The sequence below is a fragment of the Leucoraja erinacea genome, chromosome 27, assembly GCF_028641065.1.
Source record: "Leucoraja erinacea ecotype New England chromosome 27, Leri_hhj_1, whole genome shotgun sequence".
NCBI lineage: Eukaryota > Metazoa > Chordata > Chondrichthyes > Rajiformes > Rajidae > Leucoraja > Leucoraja erinaceus.
This window is the reverse complement of record NC_073403.1, coordinates 5,006,082-5,034,045: the sequence shown is the minus strand read 5'-3', so window position 1 is coordinate 5,034,045 and position 27,964 is coordinate 5,006,082. Positions and strand designations below refer to the sequence as shown.

The following is a 27,964-nucleotide window of genomic DNA, read 5'->3' as shown; positions in this document are numbered from 1 at the left end:
GGGAACATTAAACCCGCACACAAGTCAGACTCTGGTCCGAATCCCCATCCCCTGCCCCATATAACTCGCTGAGAGCATTGTTCATAAATGATAGGAGCAGAATTAGGCCATTTGGTCCATCAAGTCTACTCTGCCATTCAATCATGGCTGATCTATCTTTCCCTCTCAACCCCATAACCCCTGACACTGTCTCAGTAGTACCCGGCTGCATCCAGGGCACTTTCTGCGGTGCGCTACCTTCTGGGTAACCACCACCGCCATTGCCGGCTTGTTGAGCGATTGTACAATCTGATATTACAGTCTGCCTTGATTGCACTAGGAACTGAATGCTGAATTATTTAGGTAAGTCGCCTACTGCCTAAGTCGGGGAGTGTCTGTATAGCACAAACTTGATTCTATCATCCAGGCAAAGAGAGTGCACCAGTAAGTTCCACATTAAAGAAGGGTCTCTGCCTGAAGCGTCGTCTATTCTTTCTCTCCAGAGGTGCTGCCTGTCCCACCGAGTTACTCCAGCATGTTGTGTCTATCCACGTTAAAGCATACACCTTTTGGCTGAGCCTCAAGACTCCCTATTGCCACACATAATACATTGTCTATAGAAGCCCTCCTAACACTGTAGTTATGTATCCATGTGTGTGTGTGTTGTGCTTATAGGCTTGTGCTGAGGGGGGCATCACTGCAAACCATCACATCCAGAAGGAGATTGCAAGTTTAAAGGCTAAACTGCTGACAGGAAAGTCTTGCTATGTACAAAAGTACAAGGAGTGCCAGAGACTGCATAAACAGATCGACAAGTTGAAAGCATTGTTGGTAGGTAGCTAGGATCTTTGTCTGAGAGTAAACAGCCTACCTGAGAGCTCCAGGGGGAAACAACAGTCCAGTTTTATTTTAAACATGCCTTTTATATGCATAATGAAATTGTAGTAACAGCTAGAGTTAGATTTGAGATCAGATGTTCAGTGAGCCTGCCAATTCTGGGACTTGCTCGCAATATCCAGTCCACAATCTCAGGAATACTGCTGTTAAATACAAAGCTTTCAGGTGATTTTATTTTGTGCTCATTTTGGGCTACTTCAGAGGGGCCAGTGGAGAGAAAATTCTTCTACAATTTAATATTGGAAACCCTGGCCTTGCCATGCATGAAAGGGGAGCCTTTCCTGTGCTGTTCATTCCCGTTGTTCAACCAGTGGGGCCACTTTGATCAGATTTGTCCTCGATATGTGACAATAAAGTATCATTGAACCACGTGGGTTGCCTCCGGGTACTCCGGTTTCTACCCAAGTCCCAGACAGCCTGGTTGCTGCAAATTGGCCCCTCAGTGTAGCAAATGAATGAGAATGTGGGATAGCATAGAAGTAGTGTGAACAGGCGATCCATAGATTCTAGGGGTTAAAGATACTGTTTCCATGCTGAATCTCTAAACTAAACTAAAATGACTGAGATTACGAAAGCATGGTATACTTTTATAAGACCATGATAGACGGCACAGTGGTGCAGCAGTAAAGTTCCTGCCTTACAGAGCCAGAAACCCGGGTTCAATCCTGACTACGGGTGCTGTCTGTACAGAGTTTGTACGTTCTCCCCATGACCACGTGAGTTTTCTCCGGGATCTCCAGAGACGTGCAAGTTTGCAGGTTAATTGGCTTTGGTAATATTGTAAATTGTCCCTAGTGTGTGTGAGTGTGCCAAGATCACTGGTCGACACAGACTCGGTTGGCCAAAGGGCCAATTTCCGCACTATTACCTCTAAACTAAATTAAAAATGAATTGGATCCAGAATTTGGTGACTCCATCTATCTATTCTAAATTCAATTGGAGCTAGAACTAACGTGGAACTAGTATTTAATTTCTGTGACCAACTTGGCCATTGACAAGGCCAATCAGTCTTGGCATCTGCCACCTCATGGGAAGATTTTAGCGAGACCTCCTCTCCCTGCCCCCCAACTTACTGAATTGTTTTCGACATTTTTATCGCAAACTCTTTCTTGCAATTTCCAAAAATAAAATCCAGTATCTGTTTTCTGTGCAACAGGAAGACAAGAACAAATGCAGCTCTCCACTCAAGGAGATTGTTGAGATCACGGAAAATGCAGAAACAGGTAGAGAAATGGAATAGTGTAGAAACAAGGAACTGCAGATGCTGGTTTATACTAAGGAGAGACACAAAAAGCTGGAGTAACTCAGCGGGTCAGGCAGCATCTCTGGAGGAAAAGGATAGGTGGTGATTTGGGTCGGGACTCTACTTCAGACTGGAATGAAATGGAATGATCAGTGGGGGAAGAGAGAAAGACTTAATTAATTATTTCAAATAAGTTGCCTTCAGTGTGAAGCATGTCTACAAATTTCAGTACATTATCTTAGACAAATTGGCCAGGTTAGGATTTCCAGAATTCTAAATAACGACAGATTTTAATGCCTGTGTGCGTGTGTCTGTGCGTGCGTCTGTGCGTGCGCGTGTCTGTGCGCGTGTCTGTGCGTGCGTGTGGCGTCTGCGTGTGCGCGTCTGTGTGCGCGTCTGTGTGTGTGTGCGTGTCTGTGCGTGCGCGTGTGTGTGTGTGCGCGTGCCGTGTGTGTGTGCGCGTGCCTGTGTGTGCGTGCGTGTGTGTGCGTATGCGTGTGTGTGCGTGCCTGTGTGTGTGTGTGTGCGTCTGTGTGTGTGCGTCTGTGTGTGCGCGTCTGTGTGTGTGTGTCTGTGTGTGTCTGTGTGTGCGCGTCTGTGTGTGTGCGTCTGTGTGTGCGTGTCTGTGTGTGTGTGCGTGTGTGTGTGTGTGTGTGTGTGTGTGTGCGTGCGTGTGTGTGTGTGTGTGTGTGTGTGTGTGTGTGTGTGTGTGTGTGCGTGTGTGTGTGTGTGCGCGTGTGTGTGTGTGTGTATGCGCGCGTGTGTGTGCGCGTGTGGCTGTGTGTGTGTGTGTGCCTGTGTGTGTGCGTGTCTGTGTGCGCGTCTGTGTTAATGCATTTCGTTGTCTCTGTACTGTACACTGACAATGACAATTAAATTGAATCTGAATCTGAATCTGTCTGTGTGCGCGCCTGTGCGCGTCTGTGCGCGTCTGTGTGTGTGTGTGCGTGTGTGTGTGCGTGCCTGTGTGTGCGTGTCTGTCTGTGTGTGTGCCGCGCCTGTGTGTGTGTGTGCGCGCCTGTGTGTGTGTGCGCGCCTGTGTGTGCGTGCGTGTCTGTGTGCGTGTGTGTGTGTGTGTGTGCGTGCCTGTGTGTGCGCGTATCTGTGTGCGCGTGTGTGTGTGTGCGTGCCTGTGTGTGTGCGTGTCTGTGTGTGTGCGTGTGCCTGTGTGTGCGCGTATCTGAGTGTGCCCGTCTCTGTCTGTGTGAATAGACAGCTGTGCCGAAATACTGTTGTGTTAATCCAGTCTGACAAAGTATCTCTGTTAATCCCGAAGCATCACCTATTCCCTTTCTCCAGTCTGACATCTCCTGCCTGAGCCGCTGGGTTACACCAGCTTGATGTGTCTTGTGTTCATGTTGTAGCTGTGCTACTTAGCTCACTGAGGACCCCTAATGCAGCAGCCTGGTACTGCAGTATTGCACAGTCCTCTGTGCCATGCCTGATCCATTTTAAGACTCGGTTAATGCAGTTGTCCTGTAAATACCGACAATGACAATTAAATGGAATGAATCTGTCTGTGTGCGCAGCTGTGGCGTGTGCGCGTCTGTGCGCGTCTGTGTGTGTGTGTGCGTCTGTGTGCGAGTGTGTGTGCGTGTGTGTGCGCGCCTGTGTCTGTGTGCGCGCCTGTGTGTGTGTGCGCGCCTGTGTGTGTGTGCGCGCCTGTGTGTGTGCACGCCTGCTGTGTGTCTGTGTGCGTGCCTGTGTGTGCGCGTATCTGAGTGTGCCCGTCTCTGTCTGTGTGAATAGACAGCTGTGCCGAAATACTGTTGTGTTAATCCAGTCTGACAAAGTATCTCAACCCGAAGCATCACCTATTCCCTTTCTCCAGTCTGACATCTCCTGCCTGAGCCGCTGCCTTACACCAGCTTGCATGTGTCTTGTGTTCAGAGTACCTGGGTTCTTATCACTGAGGACCACTGGTGCAACAGCTGTACGGCAGTATTGCACGTTCTCTGTGCTGCCTGACCACCGGGCTCTCCTGGTTTCCTCCACATTGTCAAAGAATGCAGGTTTGTAGGTTAATTGGCTTCTGTAAAGTGTCCCCAGGTTCAACAGCTGACAGAACTGATGTGTGGAGCTGGTGGACTCGGTGGGTTTCCCCCGGGCTCTGTTTCCACTGCTGTATCTCCAAATACTAAACAGGATCTGTAATCTCCAATATAGAGAGAATCATCGTTCCCACGGCAGCTCCCTCCAACTGACTCTGTCAGCCTTCCCTGCCTTTCTGACATTGTATCGGCACAAGAAACGGCACGGTGGCGCAGCGGTAGAGTTGCTGCCTTACAGCACCAGAGACCCGGGTTCGATCCTGACCACTGGTGCTATCTGTACGGAGTTTGCACGTTCTCCCTGTGACCACCAGGATCTCCGGTTTCCTCCCACATTGCAAAGAATGCAGGTTTGTAGGTTAATTGGCTTCTGTAAATTGTCCCCAGGTAGAACAGCTGACAGAACTGATGTGTGATCGCGTGGACTCAGTGGGCTGAAGGGCCTGTTTCCACGCTGTATCTCCAAACTAAACAGGTGTGTGTGGAGCAATGAGAGAGATCATGTTCCCACCTGCTCCCTACCGACACCCAACCCCTCTAATCTTAGGTTGCTGTAGTCTTGGATGCTTTTAAATACACATATTAAAACCAGGTCGAGATTGCAAAGATCCACAATCATTTTGCCAGATTGTGGATCTTGCAAAAGACGGATTAAAAATGACCAAATTTGCAGTAGATTTGCACATGCTAGAGTGGCCGTCAAACTGTAGCGATGTAAGCGTATCCTCTACAAACTGTCTCCTGGTCTTTGTTTCTTTACCCTGTGCTTTCTGCCCCGTGAGAAGAAGCGAGTTCAGTGGGGTTCACTGTGCAACAGCCAGGGACTGAGTTAGCTGAAATAAGGACCAGGCGTGGCGACAGGTTGGAGGCTGTGGTGAGTGAAGATTTATAAACGAGCTGCTGAGTTCACACTGGTTAGTGGTGTCCTTGTCCATAAGACAAATGGTCCTAAGAGCCGATGCAACCTCGAGGCACAGAAGGTGGCCATTCGGCCTTTGCACATCAGACAGGCCCCCTCACTGTCCATCTTCAAATCCACCCTAAAAACTCATTTTTATTCTCTGGCTTTCGACACTGGCTGAGACATTGCTCCTGTTTTTAGTGCTTTTAAAGTCTTTTAATTTTTACTGTTTTATAGTCCTTTGTTTTACGGTTTTTAATGGTTTGTAATAACTTCTTGTCCATGAGTTCTCATGTACAGCACTTTGTGGCAACTGCAGTTGTTTAAAGTGCTTTATAAATAAAGTTATTATTATTATTATTATTTTCATATTTAGGCTCCTTTGGAAGAGTTTTCTAATTAGTTTCTCCCCAACCTATGGAGAGAAGAATGGGATTAGGGGGGAGAATGGGGTTAGGAGGGAGAGATAGATCTGCCATGATTGAATGGCGGAGTAGACTTGATGGGCCGAATGGCCTAATTCTACTGATATACCCTCATGACCTCATCTCCAATCCCAGCACTTGGCTGGCCGGATGCCCTACACATTTGCCATTATCAGCCATTTTATTTTTGTCTGTTTTTTTTTTGTATCTGCTGCTGTCGTCCTTTAAACAAGGTGCTCCAGATCCCAGCCACTCGTTGCTTTTAATTGATAGAAACATAGAAAACAGGTGCAGGATGAGGCCATTCGGCCCTTCGAGCCAGCACCGCCATTCATTGTGATCATGGCTGATTGTCCCCAATCAATAACCCGTGCCTGCCTTTTCCCCCCCAATATCCCTTGATTCCACTAGCCCCTAACTCTCTCTTAAATCCATCCAATGATTTGGCCTCCGCTGCCCTCTGTGGCAGGGAATTTCCACAAATTCACAACTTCTCCTTGATAAACTTCACCTTGAGCCTTCTGTGGTTTTTGAGGCTTACCTGGAAGTCTTTGCCCCCGCCGGTTATTGATCCATTGGCCGATGGTAATGGCTTTACACTCTCGTGTATTTGTGAATGTTGTGAACGCCACAGAGGGGCCCAGTGTTTCAGGTGGCCTACACAGCGAGACTGTGAAAGAGCTGCCTGAATGGACTGGCTGCCACTCGCGGCCCCATTGATCACAACTCCAGAAGAGAGAAAGATGCTCCACCTCGCCAGGCTGCCCACACGGGGTGCAGGTTTTGTGAGACATTTGCAACCTCCGAGTGACTGGGTGGGTTCCCCCCCCCCAGGTGCTCCGGTTTCCTCCCACACTCCAAAGACATACAGGTTTGTAGGTTAATCGGCTTGGGTAAAAGTTGTGACTTGTGTGAGATAGTGTTAGTGTACGGGAATCGCTGGGCGGGGTGGACTCAGTGGGCCGAAGGGCCTGTGTCCGCAGTGTATCCCCAAACTAAACTAAGGCAACACACCATCGTGCCTTGGAAATGTCTCACTGTTACATCATTGTGTCTGGAATTAAATCCTTTAACTCCCTCCCCATCAGCGCTGAGGACACCTCCCCTGGCAGGGCCGCACTGGTCAAGGATGTTGACCGACCCCTTCACCAGGGCAATACGGGACACGTATTAAATAGCTGCCTTATCAGTGATACCCGCAAGCTGAAGAGGAATAAACTATTATATTTTAGTAGTTATAAGTAAATTGTACATTTAGAGTCAAAGTAACTACACAGTGTAAATGTCAAACTAGTTGGCACAATGAGCGGTAGAGTTGCTGCCTCACAGCACCAGGAACCCGGGTTCGATCCTGACTACAGGTGCTGTCTGTACGCAGTTTGTACATTCTCTCTGGGACCGCGTGGGTTTTCTCCGGGTGCTCCGGTTTCCTTCCATATCCCAATGACGTGCGGATTTTGTTGGCCCTCTGTAAATTGCTCCTACAATGCAGGATGTGAAAGTGGGCTAACATAGAACGGGTATAAACGGGTGATCGATGGTTGGCGTGGGCTCGGTGGGCTAAAGGGCCTGTTTCCGTGCTGTATCCTTCGATCAATAGTCAAAAGGTAAGAAAGTGTTTCTAGTTGGAAAGTACAGAGAAGATTTACGAGGATGTTGCCAGGATTAGAGGGTCTGAGCTACAGGGAGAGGTGTTGAGTAGGCTGGGTCTCTATTCCATGAAGTGCTGGAGGATGAGGGGTGATCTTACAGAGGTGTATAAAACCATGAGAGGAATAGATCAGGTAAATGCACAGTCTCTTGCTGAGAGGAGGTGAATTGAGGACATAGGTTTACGGTGAAGGGGAAATGATTCAACAGGAATCTGACGGGCACATTTTTCACACAGAGGGTGGCGGGTGTACGGAACAAGCTGCCAGAGGAGGCAGTTGTGGCAGGGACTATCCCAACATTTAAGAAACAGACAAGTACATGGATAGGACAAGTTTTGAGGGATATTGGCCAAATGTGGGACAGTGTAGCTGGGACATGTTGGCCGGTTTGGGCAAGTTGGGCTGAAGGGCCTGTTTCCATGCTGTATCACTCTAGTGCTTACATTTGACATTGACTGAAAGTAACTGAACGACTTGTCATTGCAGCGCTGTTAAAAGTGCAGATCTACTGGGAATGATCGGGCATGTCGTGATTTTGGATTTAGACTAGATTTTATAAATGTCATTAAAATGCATAGGTGCAACTGCCCTTGGGAACTGTCAGAAGGTGATTAATTCCTTGTGTTTCATTGGTTTTCTGTTGTTTGTTCATGAGTCGCCAATGTCCCTCCAGGATGGAGGAGCATCAATAACACTTTTTAACGAGGTCAACGATTCTCAGGTAGTCGACAGTGAAGCGAAGTTTGACATTGAGCAGCATCAGGTGTTCGCTCCGTGACCAGAAAATGTGGTCAAACAGTGCGATTCGGATGTAGTCGGAGAGGAAGATGGGTTTTTGCAGGGCCAAACATATAACATATAACATATAACAATTACAGCACGGAAACAGACCATCTCGGCCCTACAAGTCCATGCCGAACAAATTTTTTTTTTTTTTTTTTTTCCAGTCCCACCTGCCTGCACTCATACCATAACCCTCCATCCCTCATCCATATGCCTATCCAATTTATTTTTAAATGATACCAATGAACCTGCCTCCACCACTTCCACTGGGAGCTCATTCCACACCGCCACCACTCTCTGCGTTTAAAGAAGTTCCCCCTCATATTACCCCTAAACTTCTGTCCCTTAATTCTGAAGTCATGTCCTCTTGTTTGAATCTTCCCCATTCTCAAAGGGAAAAGCTTGTCCACATCAACTCTGTCTATCCCTCTCATCATTTTAAAGACCTCTATCAGGTCCCCCCTTAACCTTCTGCGCTCCAGAGAATAAAGACCTAACTTATTCAACCTATCTCTGTAACTTAGTTGTTGAAACCCAGGCAACATTCTAGTAAATCTCCTCATGTGCAGTTGCATAGGGCTCTGGAGTATTGTGTACAGTTTTGGTCTCCGAATTTGAGGAAGGACATCCTTGTGATTGAGGCAGTGCAGCGTAGGTTCATGAGATTGATCCCTGGGATGGCGGGACTGCCATATGAGGAAAGATTGAAAAGACTAGGCTTGTATTCACTGGAGTTTAGAAGGATGAGGGGGTATCTTATAGAAACATATAAAATTATAAAAGGACTGGACAAGCTAGATGCAGGAAAAATGGTCCCAATGTTGGGCGAGTCCAGAACCAGAGGCCACACAGTCTTAGAATAAAGGGGGGGTCATTTAAGACTGAGGTGAGAAAAAACATTTTCACCCAGAGAGTTGTGAATTTATGGAATTCCCTGCCACAGAGGGCAGTGGGGGCCAAGTCACTGGATGGATTTAAGAGAGAGTTAGATAGAGCTCTAGGGGCTAGTGGAGTCAAGGGATATGGGGAGAAGGCAGGCACGGGTTATTGATAGGGGACGATCAGCCATGATCACAGTGAATGGCGGTGCTGGCTCGAAGGGCCGAATGGCCCCCTCCTGCACTTATTTTCTATGTTTCTATAAGACTTTATTGTCCTATGTTTAGCTTAGTTTAGAGATGGATGTGAAAACAGGCCCTTCAGCCCACTGAGTCCGTGCCAGCCAGTGCACTAGTTCTATCCTACACACTAGGGATAATTTAATGTTCAATGTTTCATGTGTCATTCCTAACTATCACTGTTATCCCTTGCGAGCGGAGCACCAAGGTAAATCCCTTGTATGTGAATACTTGGCCAATAAACGTATTCATTCATTCAAACGCTAATTAACCTACAAATCTGCACGTCTTTCAAATGTGAGAGGAAACCGGAGCAAAGGAAGACGAAAAATGCTGGAGAAACTCGGCAGGTGAGGCAGCATCTCTGGAGAGAAGGAATAGGCGACGTTTCGGGTCGAGACCCTTCTTCAGACTGGCAGGAAAAAGAAAGGAAGGGCTAGCAGGCTTTGTGGGAGAGCTGGGAGGGGAAGGAGGGAGAAGGGAAGGGCTCAATGTTCATACCGCTGGGGTGTAAACTACCCAAGCGAAATATGAGGTGCTGTTCCTCCAATTTGCGCTGGGCCTCACTGGCCATGGAGGAGACCCAGGACAGGTAAATGGTACAACATTTAGTGCAAAGATATAACATTGAAGTCTGGGAAAGTCTAATTAAAGAAAGTCCAAAGTTCCAATGAGGTGGACGGGAGGTCAGGACCGCGCTCTAGCTGATGGTTGGACTGTTCAGTCGCAACCATTGTGGTGTGAAAACAGCTGATTTCTTCAAATTCAAGTTTATTGTCATGTGTCCCTGATAGGACAATGAAATTCTTGCTTTGCTTCAGCACAACAGAACATAGTAGGCATTGTCTACAAAACACATGAATAAATAAACTGATAAAGTGCAAATAACAAATAATGGGTTATTAATGTTCAGAGTTTTGGCCGAGCCAGGTTTAATAGCCTGATGGCTGTGGGGAAGTAGGTATTCCTGGTAGGTCGTTGCAGTCTTCAGGCTCCTGTACCTTCTACCTGAGTGTGTGGCCAGGATGGTGTGGGTCTTTGATGATACTGCCAGCCTTTTTGAGGCAGCGACTTCGATAAATGCCCTCGATGGATGGAAGGTCGGGTTCACAGTTTAATAATAAGGGGCAGGCCAGTTAGGACTGAAATGAGGAAAATCGTTTTCACCTGGAGAGTTGTGAATTTGTGGAATTCTCTGCCACAGAAGGCAGTGGAGGCCAATTCCCTGGATGTATTCGAGAGAGAGTTGGATATAACTTGGGGATAACGGAATCAGAGATATAGGGAGAAAGCAGGAACAGGGTACTGATTCTGGATGATCAGCCATGATCATATTGAATGGCAGTGCCGGCTCGATGGGCCGAATGGCCTACACCTGCACCTATTTTCTATGTTGTCTTGGTGGTGGCACTGGGTTGATGATGCAGACCTGTCACTGCTATGGAGGACACCGAGAGACTCCTGCTCGGATGTCAAAGATTTGATGCAATTGTGTCCTTGTGAATCACTGCAATTAAGTGAAATGCTGCTGCTCCTTTTGCAGATTAGGTACACAAGCATTGAACGTGAGCTGGAGGACAAGGCCCAAATCGTGGACATTCGAACCATGGAGGTGACTGCATTACAAGAGGAGATCAAGGTGTGTGCTGTCGATCTGGGCATCAAAGTTGTGTCTATGTTTTATTTCAGTTTTAATTTCACAGATGCAGCGCGGGAACAGGCTTCATCCCACCGATCCCGCACCGACCAGTGTTCCCCGCACATCAACACTATCCTACACACACTTGGGACAATGTTACATTTACACCAAGCCAATGAATCTACAAACCCGGGTCTCTGGCACTGTAAGTGCTGTATTGCCGCTGTAAGCCATTGAGAACGGAGACGAGGAAACACTTTTTCTCACAGAGTGGTGAGTCTGTGGAATTCTCTGTCTCACAAGGCGTTGGAGGCAGGTTCTCTGGATGCTTTCAAGAGAGAGCTAGATAGGGCTCTTAAAAATAGCGGAGTCAGGGGATATGGGGAGAAGGCAGGAACGGGGTACTGATTGGGGGATGATCAGCCATGATCACATTGAATGGTGGTGCTGGCTCGAAGGGCTGAATGGCCTACTATTGTAAGGCAGCAGTTCTACCGCTGCGCCACCATGCTGCCCTATGTCGGTACCTCCAATATCCAGGTGGGTGCATCTAACATGGTTGGACATCCCAAGGTTTAACAAATGTACTAGCAAAGCAAATTTGACATTGATCCAAATCAAGGAGAGCCTTGGCCAAGTGTCCACATCTTTGCCAATGAGTTTGAGTTAAGTTTATTGTCACAATAGCGTTTGTTGGCATGCAAACCAGCTAGTGGAAAAGCAATACGTTTTCAGTTTTGTTTTTTTGTCACATGTACAGAGGTACAGTGAAAAGCTTTTGTAGCCGTGCTAACCAGTCAGCGGGAAGACTATACATTATTACAGTCAAGTCAAGTACAGACACATGATAAATGGAATCACGTTTTGTGCAATGTAAAGCCAGTAAAAACCCAAACAAAGATAGATATAGTCCAAGGGTCAATGAGGTCGATATTGGTTCGATATTAGGACTGCTCTCTAGTTTTTGGTAAGATGGTTACTAGAATATTAGGATAGATATTCTGCAGTATTTTCTCTATGGATGGAATGATAATGGAGTCTAGGAGGCAAATCCTGAGTCATTAAGGAGCATTCTGATGAAGTTACAGCCATCAATGATAGAACATTACAGTATTGGAATAGGCATTAGACCAGAATGTCAGGATTCAAGAGAGTTTATTGTCATGTGTCCCTAATAGGACAATGAAATTCTTGCTTTGCTTCAGCACAACAAAACATAGTAGGCATTGACTACAGAACAGATCAGTGTGTCCATATACCATTGTATAAATATATACACGCATGAATAAATAAACTGATGAAGTGCAAATAACAGATAATGTGAATAAATGCAGAGACCTGGAAGGGTCAGATGGTTTGGGGAGGTTTTGGAGACGGAGAAAATGGAGGTGCTTGGAGAGTGTGAAACAGAATAATAGATTTTTTTTTCAGACACCAGCAACTGCAGATCCTGGTTTACAATAATAATAAATGTAGAACTGGATTAACACAGCCGGTCAGGCAGCATGTCTGGAGGTCATGGATAGGTGATGTTTTGGGTCGGGTCTAAAGAAGGTTCCTAACCCTTAGCAACATTGCCTATCCATGAACTCCAGAGATGCTGCCTGACCCGCAGAGTAGCTCCATTGTAATCCAGCATCTGCAGTTCCTTTGTGACCTTTTTTATGAGGAATTGGAGGTGGTGTAACTAGGTCCGTGAGAGATGTTGTCTCGACAGATTCACCACTCTCTGTGAGAAATGTCTTTTTCTCATCTCGGTCCTAAAGGTTTTACCCCTTATCCTTAAACTGTGACCCCTTGTCCTGGACTTCCCCAACATCGGGAACAATCTTCCTGCATCTAGCTTGTCCAACCCCTTAAGAATTTTGTAAGTTTCTATAAGATCCCCCCTCAACCTTTTAAATTCTAGTGAGTACAAACCGAGTCTATCCAGTCTTTCTTCATATGAAAGTCCTGACATCCCAGGGATCGGTCTGGTGAACCTTCTCTGTACTCCCTCTATGCCAAGAATGTATTTCCTCAGATTAGGAGACCAAAACTGTATGCAACTATACTTCAGATGGCAAGGGCTTTACAAAGTGCATTCTTCTCAAGAGTCTGGTGAGCTTCTGATCACAGGTGGGGTATTGGTAGCAGCAGCTAGTAGCAATAGAGCTACTGCCTCACAGCGCCAGAGACCCAGGTTTGATCCATGGCTACGGGTGCTGTCTGTACGGAGTTTGTATGTTCTCCCCCCATGACCTGCATGGATTTTCTCCGAGATCTTCGGTTTCCTCCCACACTCCGAAGACTTACAGGTTAACTGGCTTGGTATAAATGTGCATTTGTCCCCAGTGTATGTAGGATAGTGTCAGTCAGCGCGGACTCGGTGGGCCGAAGGGCCTGTTTCCGCGCTGTATCTCTGTACTAAACTGCAACCAATAAATAATTTGATTTCTGTTCACAGAAGCTGAACAAGAAGATTGATGAAATGAGGTTCAATTCAAACCATCAGAGTGGAACGTTTAAATTAGAGCATCCTAACCCCTACAGCCTGAGTGTACCTAAGGTTCATGCCGCTCATTCTGGGCTCCTGTTTGGAAACCCGTACTCTGAGTGCGGTAAGTGGTCTAAAGTTTAGCATTCATTTTGCCTGTGTTGTTGCGTGTGTGTGGTGTAGGCTCCAGCTTACTTCAACCTCTATTATACACAGCCTTTCTTTTAATGTGGGAAACAGTAACAAATCCTCTGAAACTCATCAGAGAAGTTAACTTTGCAAAGGGAAAGGAGTTTGCACGTTCTCCCTGTGACAGTGCGTGGTTCCTCCGGGTGCTCCACTTATCTCCCGTGTCCCAAAGACGTGCGGGTGTGCAGGTTGACTGGCCCTCTGCAGATTTCAGCTGGTGATGAGAATGAGAGGTAACATGGAACTAGTGGGAATAGGTGATCGATTGTCGACGTGGACTTAGTGGACCAGAGGGACCTGTTTCCATGCTGTATCTTTTTTAAATTGTCGTGATGTTCATGAAAGTGTTTGAAGAATGTTTAAGGAGGGAATCATAAAAAGTTGGTACTTGGGCAACTCGGGAAAGAGCTCAACTGGCAAGACGGAGGTGGAGGTGGAGGTGACCAGGGCACCTCAAGGAAGGTTGCACCTTGGTTATCAGCTGGAGCTAAGGGGAGGTCTTGCAGGGATCTGAAGGTGGAGGAAACGTTTTGAAACCACTGGAGATCAAGTGATTGGTGATGGCATTTGTATGGCAGCAGTTTTGTGACAGCAGAACTTTGGGTGAGGGATGGGAAGTGCTGGGAGTTGGGTAGTTTGCACCGAGAGGGTGGGGTTAGAGGAATCTGAGGATCAGAAAAGCATGAAAGCACTTCGGCACCAAGCGGCTCAGGCAGGAGCAGAGACACCATGCCACACGTGACAAAATCAGACAAAGCACCATGAGTGGTATCATGGTCAACAGGTGAATTTTTGACATTAGAGGTTTAGTGAGAATGTTCACAGCATGGTTTTTCTAACGTTTCTGAGAGTTGCTGTGTCCAAGGTCTCGTTGCATCTCCCCCTTTCCTAATCGGCCACCGTTCAGGTAATATGGGGAGAATAGACAATAGGTGCAGGAGTAGGCCATTTGGCCCTTCGAGCCAGCACCGCCATTCAATGTGATCATGGCTGATCATCCCCAATCAGTACCACGTTCCTGCCTTCTCCCCATATCCCTTGACTCCACTATTTTTAAGAGCCCTATCTAGCTCTCTCTTGAAAGCATCCAGAGAACCTGCCTCCATCGCCCTGTGAGGCAGAGAATTCCACAGACTCACCACGCTCTGTGAGAAAAAGTGTTTCCTCGTCTCTTCTAAATGACTTGCTCCTTATTCTTAAACTGTGTGGCCCCTGGTTCTGGACTCCCCCCAACATCGGGAACATGTTTCCTGCCTCTAGAACGTCCAAGCCCTTAACAATCTTACATGTTTCAATGAGATTTCCTCTCATCCTTCTAAACTCTACAGAGTGTACAAGCCCAGCCGCTCCATTCTCTCAACATATGACAGTCCCGCCATCCCGGGAATTAACCTTGTAAACCTACGCTGCGCTCCCTCAATAGCAAGAATGTCCTTCCCCAAATTAGGGGACCAAAACTGCACACAATACTCCAGGTGTGGTCTCACTAGGGCTCGGTGCAACTTAATCGTTTGTGCCTCTTAATCTGAGATGGACGGGACAGGTTTAGAAAGATATGGGCCAAACCCAGGCAGATGGGACTAGTGCCGATGGGACATGTTGGTCGTGGAGGTCCTGTTTCCACGAACTTTCACTCTTTGACTCCACGGATTTCATGTTTCAATAATCAGTGTTGAGAATAAATTTAAGAATGCATATGGAATGGTTGCTTTCATAGGTTGGGGTATTGAGTATAAAAGTTAGGATGTCATGATACAGTACTTTAGGCCACATTTGGAGCAGTTCTGGTGGTCCCCCCCCCCCATTCCAGGAAGGATGTAGAGGCTTTGGAAAGGGTGCAGAGGAGGTTTACCAGAATGATGGCTTGATTAGGGGAGCAGTAGCCACAGAGGGGTTGGACAGACTTGGATTGTTTTCTCTGGAATGCCAGAGATTGTGGGAAGGCCTGATAGAAATATATAAAATTGAGAGGCATAGATATGGTCTGTTTCTCGGTGTGGAAAAAATAAATATGAGAACGGAGACTTTTTCTCACAGAGAGCGGTGAGTCTGTGGGATTCTCTGCCTCAGAGGGCCGTGCAGGCAGGTTCTCTGGATACTTTCAAAAAATAGCGGAGTCAGGGGATATGGGGAGAAGGCAGGAACGGGGTATTGATTGGGGATGATCAGCCATAATCACATTGAATGGCAGGTGCTGGCTCGAGGGGCCAAATGGCCTACTGCATCTATTGTCTTTTGTCTATTGAGAGTGCATAGCTTTAAGGTGAGAGGGTCAAAGTGTAAAGGTGGGCAAGGTTTGTACACAGGGTGGTGAGTGACTGGAATTCACTGCCAGGGGTGGTGGTGGAAGCAGGTACCTCAGAGGTATTTGAAATACTTTGGATTGGCATATGGATGTGCAGAAATCTGAGGGATATGTGTTACGTGTAGGTAGATAGGTGATGGTCTTGGCATCACAGACATTGTGGGCCAATGGTCCTGTTCTTGTGCAGTACTGTTCCACAAAATATAAACCGAACAAGCTTCATAACCAAACGGGTTCAAAGCCACAGCTATAGACCTGTGTGCACGGGATCACCTTGAATGATTGCGGAGATGTTCACCAATACACTTGTATTTCTACCTGCATGTTGTACCTGATGTCTGAAACCTAATGAGGTGTGGATGTGTCTGTTTCTGCGCATATGTGTCTGTATGTCTGCGCGTGTCTGTATGTGTGCGCATGTGTGTGTCTCTGTGTTTGCGTGTGTCTCTCCCTGTATGTATGTGTGTGTGTGTGTGTGTGTGTCTGTCTCCATGTGTTTGTGCCTGTGTGGACATGTGTGTGTGCGTGCATCTGTGTGTGTGCGTGTGTGTTTCTGTGTGCACGTCTCTGTCTGTGTGTGTGGCGCGTGTGTGTCTATGTCTGTGCATGGTTATCTGCGTGTGTGCGCGTGTGTGTTTCTGTGTGCACGTCTGTGTGTGTGGCGCATGTGTGTCTGTGTATGTGTGTGCGTGTGTGTCTGTGCGCATGTGTGTCTGTGTGCGCATCTGTGTATGTGTGTGCGCATGTGTGTCTGTATGTGTGTGCGCGTGTGTGTGTGGCGCATGTGTGTCTGTATGTGTGTGCGCATGTGTCTGTATGTGTGTGCGCGTGTGTGTTTCTGTGTGCACGTCTATGTGCACGCGGGTGTGGCGCATGTGTGTCTACGTCTGTGTGTGTGTGTGTGCGCGTGAGCCTGTTTGTCTGGGTGTGTGTGGTGTCTAGGTCTATGTGTGTCTGTGTGCGCATGTGTGTCTATGTGTGTGCGCGTGTGTGTTTCTGTGTGCACGTCTATGTGCACGCGGGTGTGGCGCATGTGTGTCTACGTCTGTGTGTACGTGTGTGCACGTGAGCCTGTTTGTCTGTGTGTGTGTGTGTGGTGTCTAGGTCTATGTGGCTGGTGATGTGTGTGCGTGTTTCTTTCTCCCCCTCAAGCAGGGCTAGGGAGATGGGGCTCACCTGCACGATAGAGGGGGGAACAAAAGGCGGAAGTAATGTCAGAGTCGCATGCAAAGACAGCACCAGCCCAGGGAGTCACCCGGCAGTGACGAGACCAGGCACGAGAGGAGAGTCAGCACGCTCTGCAATTATTTCAATAAAGAGTCCAAAGATTGACCTGTCCGTCTCTGCATTTGCATTGTCTTGTTTCCCATTCCCAGCTCGCACACTCTGCGCGCACACCCACATACACACTTTGTACACCCCCACACACACTCTGCACACACGCTCTGTGTGCGCACACCCACACACACACTGTACACCCACACAAATGCTCTGCACATTCTGTACACGCGCGCGCACACACACACACACGTGCACTCACACGTGCGTGCACACACACACACACACACACACACACACACTCTGCGCGCACACCCACATACACACTTTGTACACACACACACACGCACACACACTCTGCACACGCGCTCTGTGTGCGCACACACACACTGTACACCCACACAAATGCTCTGCACATTCTGTACACGTATGCACACACACACACACACACACACACACACACACATACTCTGCGCGCGCGCACACACACACTGTATACCCACACAAATGCTCTGCACACTGTACACGCACACACACACACACCCACACTCACTCTCTGCACACCCACATACACACACACACACACACACACACTGTACCAACTATTGTCCACTGCCCACTTAGTTTTAGCCAAATAACTTCAAAGCAGTGTTGTCGGCAAGGGAATAAAATGTTTTTTGGTACAATTGTTTTTGGCACCTAAACTAACTCCTTGGTGTTAAACCACAGGAGAGTTTGGACAAACTGGGATTGTTTTCACTGGAAAAACATTCGCAGAGAATTCTTGCCCTCTCATCTTGGCATTTCCACCCTGAGAGGTTGAGGGGAGACTGGATAGAGTTAGAGACAAGATAATGAGAGGCATGGATAGAAGGAGAGACCTTTCTCCGAGGGTGGAAATGTCCAAGACTAGAGGGCATAGCTTTAAGGTGAGATTAAAGGAGATGTGTGGGACATGTTTTAGCGCAGAGGGTGGTGGAGGCTGATACCATAGTAGCGTTTAAGAGAATTTTAGATGGGCACGTGGAAGTGAAGGGATACAGATCATGTACATGCGGAGGAGATTCATTTGTTGGTATCGTGTTTGGCACAGACATTGTGGGCCGAAGGGCCTGTTCCTGTGCTGTACTGTTCTATGTAAATATTTAAGAGCCACCCTCCCCCCTCCTTCATGTTTTAAACAGACTAACAGCCTGAACCAACAAGTCTCAGCAGCTTCACTTGTGGGACAGTCTTTCACTGGCTCCCACCAGATGTATCTGCCTTATTGCACCTTTGTAGTTCAGTCTTGGACCCATCTGGTCTCGGCACATACCATAACCCTGCCGATAATCACTAGTGTCCACATCACTTCCCCTTCATCCCCACACCCTAAACTGGTCTCACCAATTTGGTTGCAAAATCAGTCTTCCAACAGACCTCCCTTGCAGCCTCTCATCTTTCCCTTGCTCATTATCTCTATCTATCTCCCCCGTTCGGTCTTTCATGTTTCTTAACGCATCCCACCCTCTGAAAGATTTTCCGCTCCTGTTCCTATTATTATTCCCCCCCCCTCCCTTTAAACTAATGCCCTCTGGTTCTAGTGGGTGCCATCTTCAGATTTATAGAACACGGAGCAGTACAGCACATGAACAGGCCCTTTGGCCCACCGTGTTTGTGCCGAACATGATGCCATGCTGAACTGATCTCATCCGCCTGCAAGTGATCCATATCCCTCTATTCCCTGCCCTTCCATGTGCCTGCCTATCTGAAAGTCCCTTAAATGCCACTATTGTTTCTGACTCCACCACCATTCCGGGCAATGCTTTTCAGGCCCCCAGCATTGAAGGCTGAGACCTATCATCAAGGTTAATGGATGGCGTGGGGTCGAAGGGCCTGTTTCTGTGCTACATAACTCTTTGATCAGCAGGTGATGCGCTGTTACCTCGATGCTCGTGCGAGGTTCGGTAACTCTCGACAGGGGCAGTGCACCCATCGTATAAGAATGGCCGTACATCAGTATTATGTTTAAACTCCTGTACATGACAAACGCACAGACTAAACTCCACATCATGGGTCAACCCTTGCACATTATGTTGCTGTGCCTTTACGATTATTCCTGCATGTTTTGTTTCTTGTCACATGTAGCGATCTACGATGCTGCCTCGCCCGCTGGAGTTTCTCCAGCATTTCTATCTACCTAACATTTAAACCCCTGACACACAAGCAGCCCACACATGTAAAGATGCATGAATGTGACTGGAGTACCAGGTCGCTGTCTGCAGATCATTCTCTTGGCTGCTCATAACGTGTCGTATTGTTTTAATTCTGCAGATTCCCAGGGATCGCAAACGACTGAAATGGTTGACCATGGGGGAGATCGGGATGCCTGGGTAAATCTTGTATCCTCTAAACCGACCTCTGCTTGGCTTTGCCCCTGTTCTGCTGCTTTTGTTGCTGGCTGGCCGTTGGCTAGGAACTGCTGTCTGAGGCCATCGGTCGCCCCGGGTGCTGATATCTGTCATTGCGCTTATCATTTGATCTCCAGTCCAATTCCTCACTGGAACAGGCATGGGTTTCGGATTCAGGTACTGAAGCTGGTAGAATGTGGGAATAGATCGGTTAGATGCACCGTGTCAGTTGCCCAGGATAGCGACAGAGAGTGGTGAGTCTGTGGAATTCTCTGCCTCAGAGGGCGGTGGAGGCAGGTTCTCTGGATGTTTTCAAGAGAGAGCTGGATAGGGCTATATAAAAAATAGCGGAGTCGGGGGATATGGGTAGAAGGCAGGAACGGGGTACTGATTGGGGATGATCAGCCATGATCACATTGAATGGCGGTGCTGGCTCGAAGGCCCAAATGGCCTACTCCTGTACCTATTGTCTATTGATAGCGGAATTGAGAACCAGAGGGCATAGGTTTACCGTGATGGGGGAAAGAGTTACTAGGAACCTGGGGGGAAAGTTTTCACACAAAGGGTGGTGAGTGTATGGAATGAGCTGCCGGAGGAGGTAGTTGGGGCAGGAACGATTGCAACGTTTAAGAAATAGACATGTACATGGATAGGACAGGTTTAGAGGCATATGGGCCAAACATAGGCAGATGGGGCTAATGTAGATGGGATATGTCCGGGCCTGGTTCCACGCTGTGCGACACTAATGTTATTTAGGCCTGTTACAAACAAAATGTTTCAGTTCAAGAAATCGTAAACAAAGAGTCCCCTTAAAGCTATGCCCTCCCGTCTTTCTGCCATTGAAATGTCAGTGACTAGAGGGCATAACATTAAGGTGCGAGGGGCAACAGTGTAAAAGAGATTCATGTGGCGGGTTATTTAGGCTGGTGAGTGCCTGGGACGAGCTGTCGGGGTTGATGGGGTAGAGTTCTATGATGGGGTGGAAATGACTCTAGTCCCGTTTTTTAAAAATTCCGTCAGTTCTCTCTGGAAGAGCTTGCGTTTGAACTTGGACCATCCAAAGGTGCATTATGGCAGATCTTGATAGACCGAGCTGTCCTGAGAATTGGGAAAAGGGACACAAGGTGCTGGAGTAACTCAGCGGTCAGGCAGCATCTCTGGAGAACATGGGTCGGCGACATCTTGAGTCGGTACCCTTCTTCAGACTGATTGTATGGGAGGAGAAAAAAGCTGGAAATGGGAAGCATCTGGTTGAAGGTGGACTCGGGAGAAAGGGGATTATAATAGGCAGATCCTTGGAACAAAGGCAAGAGGTAAGAGGGGAAGAGGAGAAGGCCTTCCAGGATCGCATGCACCTCCTCTAACCTCATCTACTGCATCCAGGTGTTCCCGATGTGGTCTCCTGTACATCAGCAAAACTTGGTGTACATTCGGCGACCGTTTCACTGCACTCGGTCCACCAAGGTGGTTCGTGCTTGGAGACCCAACACTTAAAGTGCATGTGATCAATTTGGCCTAACTCTTGTTTTTTGTGCACAGGAGAATTCCCAGGACATTAAAGAGGATTCAGCGGTTGAAAGGTACAGGCTTATCATTGCAACAGTTCTCTGCTTACTGAATGAAATATATTCATTGGATTGGATTGTACGGAAATCTCTGAACTTCAAGTGTGGCAGCTTGCAACTTTGCACATTCACCAAAGGGGCGGCCCCGATCCCGGTTGGATCCAGGTCGGATGCTGTCTCTGTGGAGTTTGCAGACTCTCCCTGTAACCACATGGCCTTCTTCCGGGTGTTATAGTTTTAGTTCAGAAATACAGCGAGGAAACGGACCCTTTGGCCACTGAGTCCGCACTGACCAGCGATCCCTGTACACTAGCAGTATCCTACATACTAGGGACAATGTAAACATCTCTACTGTAGCCAAATTAATCTACAAACCTGTACGTCTTTGAAGTGTGGGGGGGGGGGGGGAGAACTGGAGCACATGGAGAAAACCCACACGGTCACGGAGTAGGTACAAACTCCATACAGACAGCACCCGTAGTCGGGATCGAACCCGGGTCTCTGGCGCTGTGAGGCAGCAACTCTACCGCTGCGCCACCCTGCTGCCCAAATGGTTCCTTCCACATCCCATAGATGTACAGGTTTGAATGTTAGTTGGACTCGATAAAAAATACTCCAAATGTGTAGGGATTAGATGAGACGGTACAATAACAGAACAAGGATTAGTTGGATCGAAGGGCCTGTTTCCATGCTGTATCCCAAGCCTAAATTATTATGCTTGAACCAAAGCAATGTGATATGTTTGCAGTCCAAGAAAGGACACAGCGCGTCAGGCAGCATCTCTGGCGAACATGGATAGGTGACCCTTCTTCAGACTGTTGAGAAAGAGTTGAGGGCTGTTGCCAGTGTCACCACTAGCACCAACACCCAATGCTTTCTCCCAGTCTGAAGAAGGGTCCCAACCTGAAACGTCACGTATCCATGTCCTCCGGTGAATGCTGCCTGACCCGCTGAGTTACTCCAGCACTTTGTCTTTTTTTTTTTTTTTTTTTTTTTTGGCATACCGGCATCTGCAGTTCCTTGTTTCTCCATTTTGTTTGCAGCCAAGCCTGCCCAGTGTGTTCAATGCAATTCCAAGCGAACATGGACGAGTCTGATATGGAACAACACATCTCCACGCACTTTGGTCACGAATGTCCCATTTGCCAAAATACTTTTCCAGAGAACAAACGGAGTCAGTATGAAAATCACGTGCAGTCTCATTTCCAGGAGACCACCAACTGGGAGATGATCTGATGGGAATTCTGCAAAGTTGATAACACCTTCCGGCCTTTAATCTTAAATATTGTTTTGGACTCATTTCCTTCTGTTGTGCATTAACATTGAGCATTTCCACCCAGGTAATATCACATGGTCAAAGAGTTGGGCAAGTGGCAGGTCTCTACCAGCGCTGCCTTTACCTCAGCCGTGTAGAAGGTTGAGACTTGTATGGAGGGCGTGAGTCCATGTCAAGACTTCGACTAGACTTGGACTGCCACGACCAAGCAACCAGAGGACTTCCAGTTCAAATAACAGCCAATTTTTACATTACTGGCATTTCTTGTGCAATAATATGCCTCATACTAAATTTAACCTGGTCTACTCCCAGAGCCGGATAGAAACATAGAAACATAGAAATTAGGTGGAGGAGTAGGCCATTCGGCCCTTCGAGCCTGCACCGCCATTCAATATGATCATGGCTGATCATCCAACTCAGTATCCCGTACCTGCCTTCTCTCCATACCCTCTGATCCCCTTAGCCACAAGGGTCACATCTAACTCCCTCTTAAATATAGCCAATGAACTGGCCTCGACTACCCTCTGTGGCAGAGAGTTCCAGAGATTCACCACTCTCTGTGTGAAAAAAGTTCTTCTCATCTCGGTTTTAAAGGATTTCCCCCTTATCCTTAAGCTGTGACATTGTCCTGGACTTCCCCAACATCGGGAGTAATCTTCCTGCATCTAGCCTGTCCAACCCCTTAAGAATTTTGTAAGTTTCTATAAGATCCCCCCTCAATCTCCTAAATTATAGAGAGTATAAACCAAGTGTAGCCAGGATACCTATTACTGGGTATGTCTGACTTGAAGCATGAGACGTCATCATTTTCCCATCTCCAAGATTCCTGACATGCATTAACTTGAATGTGCACCAATCCAAATTGGCAGCAAAATATTATTTTTAAAGGGCACTGCAGACCCGGCTATCATTTCCCCATTACGTAACTCTTTTGAGTATTGGTTAATGCTTTAAAAGTTATAGTTTTACAAACTCAACAAGAAAATCCAATCTAATTTATACCGTAGTGTAAATCGGGATTTACTAAATATCATACCGTTGCCTCTATTTTAGCAGAACAGTACTTTCTGCATTTATTCATTTGCACTCATCATACTTATATTATCATAGTATTTTTCCCAATGGAACTGCATGATGGCTTGTTAGAAGCAACAGCATTGCATCTTTTGGTAAAACAAGCCCAGCTTACATCTACCACTAAGGATTCCACTCCTGGTCTGGGTCAGCTACACTGGTTTGTTGCATTAACAGGAAAGTATGTTGTACACAAGCTTACATCTTGAATTTGCATTTAATTAGATTTCACTTTGATTACCTGCATTTCATCTAAATAACTTGAGATTTATGGTGTCGCTACATTAACATTGTTTTATTGTCATTTTGTTTAAATGGTTTACGAAGAATCCACTGTGTATCTAGACTATTAATATCAGATACTGTATATTTATTCCTGATTGTGCTGAAAACAGTGATAAATTTGCTGAATTTTGGAATTAAATTGTGTTTATTCGAGATCTGATTTGCATTTTGCTCATGTATATTGTAATCTCAATTGTTACAACATGGAACTCATGGTTCCTTAAATGGCTATGTACAAAATCAGTGGTTCGATGACGATTTCGTTCTCATATGCAACTGCACGGTGAGATTCCTGTCGCATATATTACACGTGCGGGCGGTGCCGTGTTTTGGCGCCATGTTTTCCTAGCTCGGGAAGAATGGATTCAGAACTGGCTCACCAACAGAAAGTTGTGGTGGAAGGACATTATTTAGGCTGGGACTGCTGGTGTTTGGGTAGATGCACAAAGTCTCTTGCCCAGACTAGGAAAATCAGGAACCAGAGACTTATAGGTGTACGGTGAGGGGGGGAAAGATTTAGTAAGAACCTGAGGGGTAACTCTTTCTACACAAAGGGTAATGGGTGCATGGAATGCGCTGATGGACAAGTTGTTGTGGCAGGAGCTAACGCAATGTTTAAGAAACATTTAGACAGGTACATGGATAGGATATGTTTAGAGAGATATGGGCCAAATGCAGGCAGGTGGGACTAGAGTAGATGGGGCATGTTGACCGATGTGAGCAAGTTGGGCCGAAGGGCTTGTTTCCACGATGTGACGAATCCCGTTTGCCCACATTTGACCTAGATTTTTCCTATCCATGTACCAGCCCAAAATGCCTTTTAAATATTGTTATGCTACCTGTCGCAATTTCCTCCTCTGGCAGCTCGTTCCATACACCCACCAACCTGCCTGTAAATCTTGGAATTCTCCACCACTGAAACTCAGACAGAAACAATTCATGGGCCTCCGAATGCTAAAAACTGTTCAAAATATGGTCTTAATGATTCCGTGGCAAAGTGATAGTCAGTACCTGCGATAAGCCTTCACTGAGGGCTGGCTGTAAATAGATCTGCTGCATGACTGGGACTTTATAAAGTGAAGTAACCTGCAGTCCATGCACCTTTATACTCTGCTGAGGAAGGGTCCTTAGCCGAAAAAATAAAATGTCATACCTTTAGGAAGGAGACGAGGAGGAATTTCTATAGTCAGAGGATGGTGAATCTGTGGAATTCATTGCCACAGATGCCATGAAGGCCAAATCAATGGGTATTTTTAAGGCATTGATTGATAGATTGTTGTGTAGGACAGAACTGCAGATGCTGGTTTAAATCGAAGGTAGACACAAAATGCTGGAGTAACTCAGCGGGACAGGCAGCATCTGTGGAGAGAAGGAATGGGTGGACGTTTCGGGTCGAGGCCCTTCCGATAGATTCTTGATTAGCACGGGTCACAAGGCCATTAGGGATAGGATTAGAATTAGGCCATTCGACCCATCAAGTCTACTCCGCCATTCAATCATGGCTGATCTATCTTTCCCTCCTAAACCCACTCTCCTGCCTTCTCCCCCATAATCTCTGACACCTGTGCTAATCAAGAATCTATCTGGGTGCCAGGGGTTATGGGGAGAGGGCAGGAGAATTGGGTTGAGAGGGATAGATAGAACAGCAATGATTGAATGGCGGAGTAGAATTGATGGGTCGAATGGCCTAATTCTAATCCTATCCCTAATGGCCTTGTGACCCGTGCTAATCAGGAATCTATCCGAAGGGTCTCGACTTGATGGGCTGAATGGCCTCATGCTGTTCCAGTGACTATGAAAGTCGCCCTTCCATTCCCTCCACAAATGTGGCTCTATGCTCTGCTCTGCTGCCTTCCCTGTTGTTAGAAGCGGGGCTCCCCCTACTGTGGCAAGGTGGAACTGACTGCCAACAACAACAACAGCAACAGGAACAAAATGTGTGTATTTCCCACGAGAACAACATTCCCACATCCACAGTGGGGCTTCTGTAACTGGGTCTGTGTACTCTGCAACCTGTCCCTCAACAGTCACTGTACAAAGCTGCATGCATTGCACGAAGCCTGCCGTGAAATAAGCTATGTACAAAGGTACACAAAATTGCTAGAGAAACTCAGCGGGTGCAGCAGCATCTATGGAGCGAAGAAAATAGGCAACGTTTCGGTCCGAAACGTCGCCTATTTTCTTCGCTCCATAGATGCTGCTGCACCCACTGAGTTTCTCCAGCAATTTTGTGTACCTTCGATCTTCCAGCATCTGCAGTTCCTTCTTGAACACTATGTTTTGTACAACTTCACTTAACTTAGTTTAGAGATACAGCGTGGAAACGGGCCCTTCCGCCCGCCGACTCTGCGCCGACCAGCGATCGCCCGTTCACACTAGTTCTATCCCACACACACACACCAGGGTGAGGAAGAGTCCTGACCCGAAACGCCACCCATTCCTTCTCTCCATTGACGCTGCCTGTCCCGCTGAGTTGCTCCAGCATTTTGTGTCTGCCTTCAATCGAAACCAGCATCTGCAGTTCTTTCCCACGGGGATAATTTACAATTTTACTGAAGCCAATTCACCAACAAACTTGCAGGTCTTGGGGGGGGGATGTGGGTGGAAACCGGAGCACCCAGAGAAAACCCACGCAGGTCACGGGGAGAACGTATAAACTCCATACAGACAGCACTAGTGTTCAGGATCGGTAGTGTTGCTGCCTCACAGCGCCAGAGACCCGGGTTCTATTCTCACTACAGGTGCTGGCTTTACGGAGTTTGCACGTGCTCCATGTGACCGCGTGGGTTTTCTCCGGGAGCTCCCCCACACTTCAAAGACGTACAGGTTTGGAGATTAATTGCCTTCGCTAAAAACTAAATTGTCCCTAGTATGTGTGGGATAGTGCTAGTGTACGGGGTGATCGCTGGTCGGCGTGGAGTCGCTGGGCTCACGTGCCTGTTTCCGCGCTGTATCGCTAAAGCGCTCCGTATCACAGCTTTTTTTTGCTGCCTTAAACTAAAAGCCGAGTTATTGACGAACCATTTGCTTCATTTATCATCTGTCAGTCTCGCTCTGAGACAAACTCCCTCTGCTCAGTTCATCGTGCAAACATAACACCACCCAGCGCAGGCAGCTCATGGCTGGAGACGGCCTTCTTGCAAATAAAAGTAAATTAAATCATAAATAATGTTGTGGTGGTGCATTGCAGCAGACGACCATAAAAGCCAGGCAGTGCCGTGTGTCAGGTCGCAGCTGGTACATTACATGGTGCAGTTCTCTGCACCTTGTCTGTGCTCTGTTCCTCTGTGCTGTTTCCCTCATCTGCGTCCAATGCTCTTTGCATCAATCACACACTTGGAACAATTTACATTTCTACCAAGCCAATGAACCTACAAACCTGTACTTCTTTGGAATATGACAATAGGCAATAGGTGCAGGAGTAGGCAATTCGGCCCTTCGAGCCAGCACCGCCATTCAATGTGATCATGGCTGATCATCCCCAATCAGTACCCAGTTCCTGCCTTCTCCCCATATCCCCTGACTCCGCTATTTTTAAGAGCCCTATCAGCTCTCTTGGGAGGAAACCGGAGCACCCGGAGAAAACCCACACAGCACATGGGGAGAATGTGCAAACTCCATACAGACGAGTACTTGTAATCAGGATTGAACCCGGGTCTCTAACACTTTAAGGCAGCATTTCCACTGCTGCACCACCGTGCAGCCCAAACAATTTGTCCTCGTCTCCTTTCTAAAGGAACGTCCTTTTATTCTGAGGCTGTGCCCTTTGGGCCCAGACTCTCTGCATCAACACCATCAGGCTCTTGAACATTGCACAACTCTAACCTCCGCACCTGCCACACTTACACACCCGACAGATAAACATTTCTACCAACTTGCCCAACAGGGGTCTACCAGCTCCAAGTGAGAGGCAGGCTCTTTGTGCAATGCTTTTCCTGACCTTTGGCAGCGAGGTCGTTTAGAATGCCCTTAAAGAGTGGTCACCATTGGTAACAGAGTGCCTGTGGCAGGTTAAGGGCCTGTCCCACTTACGTGTCCTTGGCACGCAAATTGCGCAACCTCGTGGTCGCGTTGGGGCGCACGGGCATCGTGTGGCCGCGCGGGGCCGGTCCCACTGGGAAGAGCGGAGGTGTATGTAGTCGTGTGCGACATCGCGCGGCGCTCCGAAATTTTGTAGCGAACAAAATCTCCGCGCGCCGCCGGCCTGTCGCGGAACTGACGGCCAAAGTGGGACAGGCCCGAGACCCTGGCACGATGCAACGTCTCACCTCCAACAGCAGCAGACGCGGGCAAACGATCGACGAGCTCGGCCTGGGGCTCACGGCCGCTGCGATCCGGATCCGCCCCCCACTCCTATTCCCAGAGCGGGGCCAAGAAAATTGAAGATAGACACTAAAATGCTGGAGTAACTCAGCGGGACCGGCAGCATTTCTGGAGA

At 47.5% G+C, this 27,964-nt stretch overlaps 1 protein-coding gene across 4 annotated transcripts in view; it reads left to right on the top strand.

The window, feature by feature from the left end:
• Window positions 1-23,681, top strand: part of LOC129710113 (tax1-binding protein 1 homolog B-like) — a 48,132-nt gene extending 24,451 nt beyond the window's left edge. The window contains exons 12-19 of one of the 4 annotated variants that reach the window (XM_055656851.1): window positions 655-810; window positions 2,033-2,099; window positions 4,956-5,044; window positions 10,593-10,688; window positions 13,135-13,288; window positions 19,250-19,308; window positions 20,866-20,906; window positions 21,935-23,681. In XM_055656851.1, the coding sequence (XP_055512826.1) occupies window positions 655-810; window positions 2,033-2,099; window positions 4,956-5,044; window positions 10,593-10,688; window positions 13,135-13,288; window positions 19,250-19,308; window positions 20,866-20,906; window positions 21,935-22,127 (855 nt within the window). In that variant the 3' untranslated portion in view covers window positions 22,128-23,681. Of the gene's footprint in view, window positions 1-654; window positions 811-2,032; window positions 2,100-4,955; window positions 5,045-10,592; window positions 10,689-13,134; window positions 13,289-16,810; window positions 17,020-19,249; window positions 19,309-20,865; window positions 20,907-21,934 lie in introns of those variants that run through there. The other 3 variants (XM_055656853.1, XM_055656852.1, XM_055656854.1) reach the window with 3 other exon arrangements.
• The last annotated feature ends 4,283 nt before the right edge of the window (window positions 23,682-27,964 follow it).